Source organism: Stegodyphus dumicola, chromosome 2 (genome assembly GCF_044657685.1).
Source record: "Stegodyphus dumicola isolate Sdum_Otavi_A_Nest chromosome 2, ASM4465768v1".
NCBI classification, from domain to species: Eukaryota; Metazoa; Arthropoda; class Arachnida; order Araneae; family Eresidae; genus Stegodyphus; species Stegodyphus dumicola.
The window spans coordinates 171,047,088-171,060,632 of NC_140769.1; the positions used below are offsets into that span (position 1 = coordinate 171,047,088).

Here is a 13,545-nt window from a genome sequence, read left to right on the forward strand (position 1 = left end):
TGTGAAATAACAGTAATTTTAGTTTTAAAATATTGCGAAACACTATTTTCAGACATTCGTTTCCTCAATTACGAAAGAGGAAATGAATCAACTTTATGTTTTCTTAGAATTCACAAGTTAAAGATTTACATAAGTGCATAGATATCGCTTGCTTCGGAAAAGGAGTGGACCTATTTATTCAATTTCAAAGAGTTCAGTCAGTTTTTCTTCACATATAAAAGAACTTTGGCTAAAGTTTAATAAGACATAAAATTTTATTTGGGACAAGAGCATCTTGTTATGGGTTTAGCAATGCATTTGAAGCTAACACTCCATAAATATTTTGAGTATATTATTTTTCCACGAGCAGAGCAAACTTTTATATAAAAATTTTTTTATGATTAGTTTTTTAAATATTACTTCAGAATTCAGAAGAAATTCCGAATTTATGTAACTGGAATATCTTTTCTTAGGTGTAATCATTCGATTAAAATAGTTAATTCTGACACGGCGCTTAACAACAAATAACTTTCTAGGTAATTTCATAATTTTCTAGATGACACTGGCTTGTATTTACATTGCGGATAACGAAAAACACGAAGATCTTACGAAAACCACGAAGCTTATGTGGCCAATCCATTAGTTGTCAAGGACGCAGGACGGCCATACTTAGTGTTGTTTGATATTTTAGACATTTAACCTCTAACATTACGTAAAATCATATTACTTGCAGTTTAAAGAATTTAAACATTATATGAAATCAGTTAATATACTTAGAATTATGGTTATCTATGTTACTGATATCCGTTAATGTCCATATTCAGACATGTTTTGGGCTGACCATCGGCCGAGAAGTAAGGCTTCTTAACTCTGGTAGTTCGAGGTGGGTTCAAATCTCGGCGATCGGGGTGATAGAACAGGATTCTCCTTAGTGTTCCACATGTGCAATTTGAATATACAGCTGATTTCACTTAAAGTGCTTTTCAGGAAGGCATTCCTCTCTTTCGGTAGATAGTTTTCGCAAGATCTATTATAATCCAAAATTTAATATTTAAAACATTATTTTTTGATGCATTTTTATGATAATATTTATAGAATATTCTTTTATATTGATTTCCAGGTTCAATTAAAAGCTTAATAATCAAATAATCATCTTTTACCATAATAAATAAAAGTCATCTTTTATTCAATTGTATGTACTACATTATTATTACAATTTTTGTTTGGGTATTCGAATGAGACACGGCAAGATTCCATAGTCATTATTGAGGACGCACCTAATTATTAGACAAGTACAATTGGGCGACACACAAGAATTTCATTTTAATTGTACAGGTTAATCCCCATCGCATAGATGTGCTGCTCCATTCCAGTTTTGATGTACAGCACTCGCGGGGACGGTCCGAGGATCTTTCATCCCTTTCTCCCTAATACCATACTATTTGACAGTACTTTCGGTTTGCCACTATTATGAGTGCCCCATGCCCCACAGATACTCTACACTTACAAATCGCATGACGTTTCTGAGTTTCAAACCCAAACCTTCTGGTACAGCAAAAGTGTCGCTAACTTCTAACACCTATTAGGGTGGCCCTAACTATCCAAGGTATGGGGTAAAGCTAGGCCAGCACCATAGGGAAATCAGATACTGTTGTACATAGCTAACTGTTATATTTTCACCCCAGTTTGAAAGAAAAACACCACAAGGGGGTCCGAGTGTCTTCCACTCCACTTCCCTAACCACAAACCTCTCGAGAGGACTTTCGGCTCGCCGTGTATTTTGAGTGTCACCTTGCCGCACAGACACTATATGCTTACAAATCCATGTCCTCTCCAAGACTCAGCGTTACTAACAGCACGAAGACACGTGGTTCAAATTCCAGTGAGAGCACAGTTAATTTTTTCGATTTCTCATTCCAGAATATTCTATAATGGAATTCGAAAAGGGTTGATAACTACTCATCATTTATATTTGTTAGATTGGGTTTGTAACCCCCCAGCTAGCTTTGAAAGGAAGTTCCTTGGTTTAAGACCTAGCGAAAATATAGTTATTTTTTATATATTTTTCTCCAAAACGTCTAATAGTTTTTACAACTTTTTTCGGGAATTAAATAAACTGGTCAAATCGCTTAAAGTGCTTTTAAAGTTTAGCAGATTTTAGAACAGTTCTAGGAAAACTTTAAACTCTTCTTCGTCAAGATTCATTTGTTTTGTGCACTAACAGATTATTGATATGTACTTATTATATATCATAACATTTGTGCATAACATAAGATACTAATCTTGTGGTTTCAATTATTCTTGAATATTCTTAGAATTCTTAGAATGGGTGAATTATTCTTAGAAGCATCGTATGCTTTATTTTAATCATTAACATCTTGAAGAACCAAATAAGATGAATTATGCTGTCTTTCAATAATCATAATTATGTCTTTTAGAGCACCATATTCGGTAGCGCAAAGCTTTTTTTTGCATCAATAGCTATCAATTGCATAAATCAAATTAATAAAACTATTATTTTTGGCGACAGTTTGGCGAACTTTTCTTCGATTTCTTCATAAATCCCTACGAGGTAACCCTATTGCCGACAACTTGCGGTTGTTGGCGTCCCACCTACATACGCACTAGCTTCAGACCACGCAACAAATCGAAGCCAATATTCCAGAGATTTGAAGAGTTCGAAGCTGTGGTGGTGGCATAGCTGGGGGGTAGGTGAGGGAAGCGCAGGAGAAGAGGAGAGCTGAGTCCAGGGGGAGGATTTGATTCCGATTTCCGGTCAAGCTGACCATTTGAATTTCATTATAAAAGGGAGGCAAAATGTGATAGGGAAGAGGTAGCAAGCTAGGGAATAGCTCAGTTACCGACCTGCCTAAGTGGTCAGGGAAGACAATGTAATGCAGCCCTCCCTGGAGAGGGGGAAGGAGGTGCTTCTATGATTTTCTGGTGTGATATCGATTTCAGGAAAATAATATAAAGCCTGAAATTTTTAGTCTTTAGACTTCCCATAAATTTATTTTCATTTAAATGAATTTAACTTGCTTGGTTTTTTTACCATTTGTTGCGTCTGTAGAAGAATCATTCTGAAATAAAAGGCATCACAGACATGAGCATGAAATACTGTGGTTTAAATTATTTGATTATGGCCGAGCAGTCGAGAGCTATTTGTCTAAGGGAAGGTATGACTCCGTTAAGGACTTTCTAAGGGAAACTAACTCGTATACACGTTACACATGGGAAAAAACACGTTAATCCGTTCCCTGGGATTAGAACCCTGAACCGAATTATCAGTGTTTAGCGAGTTTACCGGTCAGCCGTTGGTGGGCCATGAAATACTATGGAATCGGGCTTATTTTACTTCAAACCTGAATGGTTAATTCGCTGAATATTAGTAGTTTGACTTGGATTCAAATTTCGAGGAAAGAGCTGCATAGAAGGTTTCATTGTTACCCCTTGTGTAACATGAATACGAACAGATTTCTCTAAAATTATGATGTTCTTAAAAGCTTGATAACTTATATAATAAAAGAGTTAAAAAGTGCTCCACGAAAGCATTCCTCCTCTTACACAGATAGCCCTCCAGCGTTTTGTCGTAATAAAATGAGTTTTATCCTAATAAACGGAATATCGCAATAAAACGGACAGCATGAATTTTCTGATTAAGAATGCATAAAATGAATATACTGGCCACAGACTAACTATATATATATATATATATATATATATATATATATATTGTTATGCGTTTTACGTCGGCTGGAGTAATAATTTAAATTTTTTGCTGAGGGTTTATCATTTGCGCGAAAAATTCGATTAAGTGTCCGATGCATAATGAATAGTTTTTTTGACCTGTTTTAGTGTTCGGGATGTTCTTTTTTTCAGAATTAATCGTTTTGAGCTTTTGGGTTAAGAGACTAGCTGCGTTTCCTTTCCCTTGGTCGTTTAGAGGCAATTTAATAGGTTTACTTTAATATTATATTAGTAGAAGTTTCAAATGCTGCAAGAATTAACGATTTTGATTAAATTTATAGCATTATAAAATATTGCAATATTTGAAAAGGAAGACGGTCATTTTAATAAAAAACGAAAATAAAATAGTAATATTTTGATGACTTATATAAATATCCCCTGCTATCATTGAATTCTTAGACTTATTATGAACTAATTTTAGTTTAATAATAAGGAAAAGTTTTATGACTGTTTGATAATAAGATAAGTTTGAGAATAAGAAAAAGTTTGACATTAAGGAAAACTTTAACTATAAACAAATGTACGAGTGCAAGCAATTCAGGAATAAGCATTTTTCAGGATGTGAAATATACTGCAAAATTAGTTAACAGCAGTAAATTTTAAATCCAATAAAGATTTAATTTAAAAGGAGAAGTTAGAAAAACTCATTTACAAACCTAGACCTCATACTCAAATCAAAATTCCTTTGACGCAGAATTCACTTTGATACAGAATTAATTATTATATTTTACTAATAAAAGCTCTTTATTTCATTATAAGCTGTTTATATCAACTTCAATGAATAAAGCTTATATCTAGCTGTTCTGTTATTTAGTTATAATAAAACAGCTAAATATAAGTTTCATTTATTTATGTTGTCTTCAATGTTAACGCTATTTTTGATTATAAAAGGGAAATAAATATGTGAAAAATAAAACGAGGTAAATATTTAAAGATAATTCTATTATTTTGTTTCAATTCGCAACCTAGGATCCGGGAACTTATGAGTAAATTTCAGAAATAACTGGCCTGCATGGGGATACTAGTATTTAATATTTAAAGTCAGCTCTTAACTGCAGAAACAGTTGGATTATTCAATTATGGCAAAGCACACGTGGGCTATCTGCCTAAAGGGAGGGATGCCTTCGTGGAGAACTTTCTAAGGGAACATGGCTCGTATACACGTTACACATGGGGAAAACCACGAAAACGCCCATGCAGCCAGCCCGTTCGCGGCATTCGAACCTCGGACCGAAGTACCAGTGTTCAGCGTCTTTACCGCTCGGCCGCTGGTGGGCCCTGCAGAAACAGAAGCTACACACGTTTAATTATTTTTTGATGATATTTTATTCATAATCAATAGCGCATGAGCTCTATTATGCCTGAATTTCTGACAAATGTTAATTAGCAGTTAGCTGGCAGTCCTCAAAACGTTAAAATGAACTCATCCTCTGGAAAACTGATTCGCAGTGGACGCATCATTATGACCACTTAGCAATGGAATTCAGTCCGGGACCAGTTCTCAGCAAAAAGGCTTGCACATAGATGTTTTTAGGAATTTTCGGTACTTACGTGTTATCGCAACCACCTATCGTGAGAGTTGATGCCTAAACTTATTTTTAAAATATGCACTAATTTTAGTCAAGGAATAATTTGCCGAATGGGAACTAAAAGTTACAGCTATATCCATATGCTACTAAAATAATTTGTCGTCGTTCAAATCCCTTAGGAAGGGATACATATCACTAATCATTGTATTATTTAGTTTGTAAAATCGAGGCATTAATATTGAGTTTTATCTTTATGGGTTAGTTAGTTCTGACAGCATACAAGATAGTTAGTTCTGATAACTATGATTCATCCAAATATGATAAAGTTGGCTTGTGTTAAGTTCACACCTAGCTAAGCGAAGCCAAACAAACTTAGCCAAAACCTTGAAACTTGTATTGTAAGAATATAGCATCCAATACATGCAGCATACAAAATGTGCGTTAAATGAAATAAATGGTTTGCTATAGTTCTGTGTCAACAATAAGCTGATGGAAGTTGAGATTCGCACGAGTTAAGCTGCATGAGGAGTTTCGTTAAAGAGAATCTATAATTCCTGCATTATTCACGGATCAAATAATATTTCTAATTCATTTTGCTTTACAAATTAAGGGCGGAACTTAATGATTATGGTAAATTGTATCGAATCAGCCACAAATAAAACTTCTAAACACTTCTTATTACAATGCTTTGCATACAATGACTCCACCTACAATAGAAACTAATGAATCAAATGGCGCAAATTAAACTTCTCTTGGTTAAGATAGAGTAATGAATCACTTTCAGCAATAATGCTCAAAGTTGAGATTACAAACCAAAGTAACCCCAGAAGTCCCTGTTCAATTCTTAACATTAGCAAGATTGTAATCTCCTTATACCTAACTCAAAGTTCCGGAGAAAGTTTATCGGGTATTGTTTGCAGAAGTTATATTGGTCACGCAATAGCTGAAATTTAAATAAACTGAAGGTATAAAGTATTGCAGATTTGCATGTGTGTCTCTAAGGTCAGTGGTCGAAGAAATATATCGGTTGATGTGAATACCAAATCGCATAAGTTATTAAGAAGTTCCATGCCAAAAATATAATATAGAAGCAAGAGAATTAAGAGGATTACGTGACTTAATTTTAGCGATGTTTAGAATTGCATTGGGGCACTCCTTCTTTTCGGATGTGGTAAGATTGATTCGTATCATGTACCAAAAGTTGTACATGCAGAAAATAATATCACTCAAACAAAGTTTCTTAATTACGTAAAAGCACTTATCTTTTATTTTAATTTTATTACTTAATTTGAACCAAATGCGTGATTTAATAAACAAAGAAAAAGTAAAAGTTTATTCCATGAAAACTTTAGAAAAAGATTACTTTTCTCGTCTCGTGCTTCAAAACAAGCTAATGACTTTACATTACAAAATGGGATTTTGGGCTATGTGAATATCATAACATATTTCATACATAGATTTACATCTAAAGAAGTAATTTACACACAAGTTAAAAATTAAAATCTTTACATAACGTTAGAAAATCGTTAGATAAAATAATTGCATTGAATAGTTTTAAAGGAGAGTTACAGACCCGAATGTAAACACGCAATAGATGTAATCACATGCAAGCAAGTGCTTTTAAAGCAAGCAATGTTTCCCCTGTAAGTTTGGAAATTAAAAAAAAAATACCTTCAATACCTCGATGAGATAAGTTGCGTATGATATTGTCAATGCGAAAAGTGATTATGCTGAACATTTGAAGAAAACCTTACGCATCACAGGCCGAATATTTCAACCTCAGACAGTTTTTAATTCTTATTCACCCTCTTTTAACTATTTTTATGTTTATTATTTATTGCCATATCACTCTGTTTTCATATATTTTTCAAAATATCATATGATTCCAGCCAAAATTACGTCTTTGTACAGAATTATAAAGATGAGACGCTCAGATAGGCTAAAGAATAAACGCACAAAAGGTTATACGGTATTTCTCCCGCCTTCTTAGTGTAGTGGTCCGCACGCTGGGCGCGTATTCCAGAGGTCCGTGGTTCGATTCCCGGCGAAGGTGTTGCTCATTTTTCATCACTCCTGCTTTCGAAATAACCTAATGTTGCCTCTACAGTGGCGCCCGAAAAGGGTGGTGGATGATGATTCTCCACATCCAGGATTTGAGGACTGGGTCTTTTAAACCCCAGTCTCCCGCCTTCTTAGCGTGCCTTCGTGATGTAGTGGTCTGCAGTCTGCACGTTCGGCGCATATTCCGGAGGTCCGTGGCTCGATTTCCGGCGAGGGCATTGCTCATTTTTCATCACTCCTGTTTTCAAAATACCTAAAGTCTCTACAAGGTTTCAGATTTGTATAACCAGCAGATGTTAGGGCGAAATGCAACAGATGAGGTACTAATCATTTTACTACTATTTCCAAGAAATATAAACTCCGATAATAGTTTGAACAAGCTTTTTAAGTTATCTCTGTAGCTAATTCCTGTAAATGCTCAGCTGACAATCATTTGCGCTTAAAGCATTTAAAAAATGAATTACTTTTGAGCGTCGGTCCGTCTTTCCTCCATGGCGGGTCCCCGTGTGCGGTGAACTCCTTGAGCTTGAGGAAACTGATGGTCAGACGAATGATGGAGGCTTTGTCCAGCTGTGTAGTGATGGCACCAGGCAATGGTAGCATTTTGGCCAACTCGTAGAACTCGTAATTCTCTTTCCCGCGTCTTGACCTGGCAGCATCTCGTGACTTCTCCTTCCGCATCTCCAGGATGCTGGAAAGTGGAAACAAGTATTATAATGCTGTTTATAAGAATTAAATAAATTCACACCGTATTTATTTTGGATAACACCAATAATAGTTGAATGCAAATATTTGTAAAATGAGAGGTCATTAATTTAGATAATAATATCAGCCCATTTTACACTCAAACATTTAAAGGACGATAATTTGGTATATCTCACTGTGCCATGTAATCGGACATAATATATTAGTAATTGTATATCGTGTTTCATGAAATTAAATGATCATGAAAATGAGTTAGCACATTTGTTTCTGCCCGAATCAGACTTTGCCTTTTTATCCAATTACATGTGAATTACGTAATGAGATTTCATTTTTAATGATTCATGATGAATTAAATAAGGAAATATGATTTATTACTAAATGAATTTTGATCTTCGAATTGCCATTTATGACCCAATAACTGAAAAATAAATTCATTTTATTATACGATTTAGGATTTAATTAGACAAAGCTTAAAATTACAGTCATTAATTATGGTAATTAATATTCTGACAAAACACTACACATGCACAGGGAATTAAGCTAAGGATCTAAAATGATATTGTTACGGATTTTGTATTTAGTTGGCTATTTTTAGTAGAAATGTAATTAGAATTGTTTTATTCCTCGTGCAATGCAACGCGTGACGAATTTTAAAAGAAAGCTACGCGGGAAAAGTAAAAATACAAGAGCACCTGCATTTAACATTTAAAAAATAACAGTTTATCTCCGTAATTGATATTTAATTTGAATAAATGTAATTGACTACATTGTTAACTGTAATCGTAACTCTACGCTCTTTTCATTCGTGAAATTTCGAGAACTCTCTCGTGCAGCCGATTTAAAAAGCTATAAAAGCCAGAGAGAAAACATCTCAGTTCAGTTGTTTACTTAGCTGCTGTAATTCTGAGATCGGATTAGCTTTCTCTGCGCTTTGAATTAAGTTCTATTTAACGTTTTAGTAGTTTAAAATATAACTACTCTGTGATATAGTGATATTCTACGAATATCTGTGAGGAAATCAATTATATATAATCAACACTTGAAACAATGCTTATCAGTTATATTATTCATTTGCCTGATGATAAATCCAATGACTGAAAATTATTGTATTCAGAATTTAAAAATGCCTGAAGGAGTTAAAGAACATCCGAAAAAATTGCTAATAATAAAATATTTCCTTCCCGTCTCCGTTTTAGAATGGGACGGTAATAATTTAGTATACATGGCATGAAAATCATCACATACCATTTACATAAGTTCCCGCAAGAAGATTATTTGTTGGATTTGTTAAGCAAATTGTAATCAGCTTTTTTTAGAATTAAAATAGTGAAATCAGAAATTGATTCAAAGTTATAATTTAAAGATCACTTTCCTGTCGTCTGTAAACCCAAAAACCTGTTAGGACAAACTTCGGGGAAAATTCCATACAAAACTTCGTATTGATAATGGGAATGTTACTACAGTATTTATAATCATAATAATTATAATATTAATAATCCAATTGTAAGTCCTTGCTTCGCAAGATCACGGGTATACTTTTCGGGAGTCATCGGTCGCAACTCTCAGAAATGCTGAAGTAAGCTTATAAGGTTTTTTCCCGCCTTCTTAGCATGCCTTTGTGGTGTAGTGGTCAACACGCTCGACGCGTATTCGAGAGGTCCGTGGTTCGAGTCCCGGCGAGAGCACCGCTCACTTTTCACGTCTCCTGCTCTCTAAAATACCTAATGACTCTACAAGCTGAAGTCCTTTAATGGGTCAATAATATATTTTGATTTGTTAGCGAATATGAGGTGGTTATATGTGATAGAATATATTTTAACAGTTCGTAAGTAGAGTGGGATATAATTATAGAAATGAAAATCTCTACATTTTAAATTTTGAAACAAATTCAGTTTAATCATGCTAAAATTTTGCATTCAGTATCAAAAGCAAGTTTTAAAGGCAGTTAAAATGTACAGTATTCAGGCCAAAATTTTATTTTCTTGCAATATAATTACATGATTTATAAAAAAATATCTATTTGTAGCTTATGCAAGGCATATTTGCGTAATCACCCTATTATGCATGTTAAATACAAGGAATTATCCCAATCCCCTTTGCTGCTCTCGTGGTATAACTGCTCAGGTAACAACAAAAAACTCGTGAGTCGAATTCTGGCGAGAGCACGAATGATTTTTTTTTCTCGATTCGATTTTTCCTTGAGTTAATATAATAGTATCGAAGCCAATTAAACATTTTTTTTGCAATTAATATTTTAAGAACTTTTACCTAATAGCTGTAATTGGTGATAATTTGCAGTTCACGTAAAAGACACTTTCTGAGCTTATAGTGATTTAGGCATTGAACAGAACTTAAACAATGGACTTTTCAGTTCTGATGGACTCCTGAGCTCTTACTCACTTACTCACTCGTAGGTCTCTTAGGTCTTAGTTACTGAGCAACCCGAAGGCTTGGATATTTCTTGCTTGAGAATAACATTAAAATGTTTGGCTTTTAATAGTGCGATTTTTTATGTTAGTGCTTTATTTCTGCACCTAAGCCGTCTAAAAAACCGATTCCCAAATCATTTATTTCAGTAAAAAAAGGTGAGCTTTTTATCACTTAATAGTGAACCCTCCTTGTAGGTAACTGAAAAAGCAACGAACGGAAAGAAGATTGTTATAATGTATGCCATTTGACTGTTCTGCGAATACTTAACAAACAAATTGGAGTCACTTTGATATGAGTGATATTCAAAGATAACCGGGAAAAACTTAGATACTTGCAAGATCTAACCTCCGGAGGATCCTACGAAAGGGGGGGGGGCTTGCGTTGTTCTATCGATTTCTATTTACCCGCAGAAATGCGTCCTTTCAAAAAAAGCTGACTTCTCTATTTTAAGAGGAAAACGTGTTCCGAATACTCAACAGTAAAAAAACGCTTCGTCTCTCTTTTTTTATTGTTGCTGTTATTTTTAGTATCTACTACAGCAAGTGCAGGCTTTTTCGCAAGAACATGGGAGTACCAAGAGCACAGAGGTTCAACTGCAAACACAAAAGTTACCATTTCATTGACGGGACAGTGGAATGTAAGAATGGAGATTTTCGTGGTTTTTGAAATATTCAATTCCCTTCCCCCCCTTTATGAAGTTGTTACCGACCTTTGTCCTTTTCCTCTGGGGAGGGCACAGTACAAAAAGGGGCTTTTTTTGAAGAAGGGGGATCTGAATGAGAAAAAAGTGCAAGGGAGATGGAAAGAAGAAATAGAATTTTAGGGTGCAGGCGGTGTGAGAGGATCATTGTAAATGTTATTCTAATTTTCATATTTTACTTTTGCTTTTTTATTCGTTTTTTATGACACAGGTTTTATACTGAACATTTTGTTTATTTTTCGATTACCTTGTAGAGACATTAAGTTATTCCGAAGCAGGAGAGATGAAAAATGAGCAATGCCCTCGCCGGGACCCGAACCACGGACCTCTAGAACACGCGTCGAGCGTGCTGACCACTACACCACAAAAGCATGTTAAGACGTTGGGAGAAATACCTGATAACCTGACGTAAACCGTGTCAAAGTACTTTGAAGGCCTTAAATGTCCGGAAGCCATGAGTAGGATACTCATCCCCTATGCCAAACTTTAAAGAAATATCCAGATTTAAATTAAAAACACTAAACCTTATTTATCATAATGGGATGGATAAAAACAGCTTTTAAAGACAAGCTAGCAAAACAAAGAAAAAAGGCTTGTCTTATATGCAATTTTTAGTTAAAGATTAACTAAAACTTCACAGTATTTTCCTTAGTCGTTTGTGATAAAGTTCAAAAAGGCTGACTACCTAAGGTTATGAAGGTTTTCAAAAAAGAATTGCGGCTTGTATTCACACTTCACATAAGAAAAACGATCAAAAGATCCAAAGAGACAGCCAGTTCGCCAAACTGGTCGAAACAGCAGCGTTTGGATGAGTTTCTCACTTGGCCATTGACAAGCAGAACTTACACAAAAATCTTATTTCTGATTCTTGTGCTCTCATTTAATTTGCATTGAAAAATCAAATTAAATCACGTATATTATAAGAGGTTAACACTCATGTAGGTAAATGAGCAATGTTATGAGCAGTACAGCAGACAGTTAATATTGTCAACAGACAGGTTCTCATTCTAATCGATTCAAACAATCATTGGTTATATATTCTCGTCCCTCCAATAGCCTTTTATGTCTAACTTCTACTTTATATAATTTTAAAGCTGGCGGGGAAGGGAGGAAGGATATTATGAAAAAGTAAAAGACTAAAAAATTAACAGTAAATCTGATGAAATTATGTTTTAAACCTTTCATCTTTTTAAAAGCAACCTGCATTACACAGTAGTCCTCTGTGATAAAGGTGCTCTCTATACTTTAATGTAGACTTTACACTGGGTGTTGAAGAAATAATATTTTCTAATGAAATCGAGAGAGAAGTGCAATAACATTTCCAAAATGCAGGTGTTGGTAGGAGTGAATGCACTGAGGCTTAATTCGAAGTTTAAAATGGAGATTCCATTAAACCTATGAAATTATTGCAGATCAAATGCTTACTTTTAATATAAAATTTAATAATATTAATAATAATAAATAATAAATGAAAGTTTCTAAATATTTTAAACGTAATTTTATTTATATACGTATGCATTCTTCCATAGAAATGTATCCATTTGTGTACCACATATTGCATTTTATACTTTTCTATTTTGTTTATTCATTGCTATTTATATAACTTGCCCATAACTATTTATATAACTCCTTACAGTGAGGTTGTCCATTACTATTTGTATAATTTATCCATTACTATTTATATAATTTATTGATTAAATTGCATAAAAATGGCTTTTGAAATCTACTGTTAAAGGCATACATGCATAATTTCTTTATTCCACACAAATACTGTTTTTCAATTCGGAAAGGCCTTACTTTTCAGTGTAACACAAATAGCATTATGAAACGAATTTAATTTTTGTATCTAGTCGAACTTTGTGAGGGTAGCTGGTTTGCATGGTAGATGAGTTTGGACAAATTATGTTCAGAGGATATAGTATTTACGCTATAAATCAAGTGCTCAGCAATTAAGTTTGAAATAAGTCATAACACTTATTTCAGTTCGAAAGCTCTGGATATAGCTGTTTGAACCCACTAAATACTAGAAAAAACAATATAATAATTATTTATAAATGTAGATAATTCCGCTGTTCATTAACGAACCGCAGAAATCCGATATTCATTAAAAAAAACTGACTACTTCCAGTTTTCTCGATTCGAAAAGATCGAATTTCAGAATAGGAAGGAATAAATGCTTTAGAAAAACGTTCAAACTTTCACCGCCCCCCTTTTTTTAAAGCGAGCGGGGGGGGGAGAAATAAAAACAAATTTGAAGATAACTTTTTGTCTCCTCTTTTTCGGAGCCCAAAGTGGACATTTCAAGTCGGCTCACGTTCTGAAAGGGGGTTTCGAAGCGAGGAAGGGGGGAAGAGAAAATCTCCGGATAGAGCAGAACTAAAAGACGACGACCCT

The 13,545-nt window shown here is 34.3% G+C and overlaps 1 protein-coding gene across 3 annotated transcripts in view; it reads right to left on the bottom strand.

Annotated features, from left to right (window-relative positions):
- The window catches only part of LOC118190682 (protein trachealess-like), a 386,424-nt gene that overhangs the window by 80,142 nt on the left and 292,737 nt on the right, over positions 1-13,545 (bottom strand). For all 3 annotated transcript variants that reach the window (XM_035361440.2, XM_035361441.2, XM_035361442.2), the window contains one exon: positions 7,781-8,007. In XM_035361440.2, the coding sequence (XP_035217331.1) occupies positions 7,781-8,007 (227 nt within the window). The remainder of the gene's footprint in view (positions 1-7,780; positions 8,008-13,545) is intronic.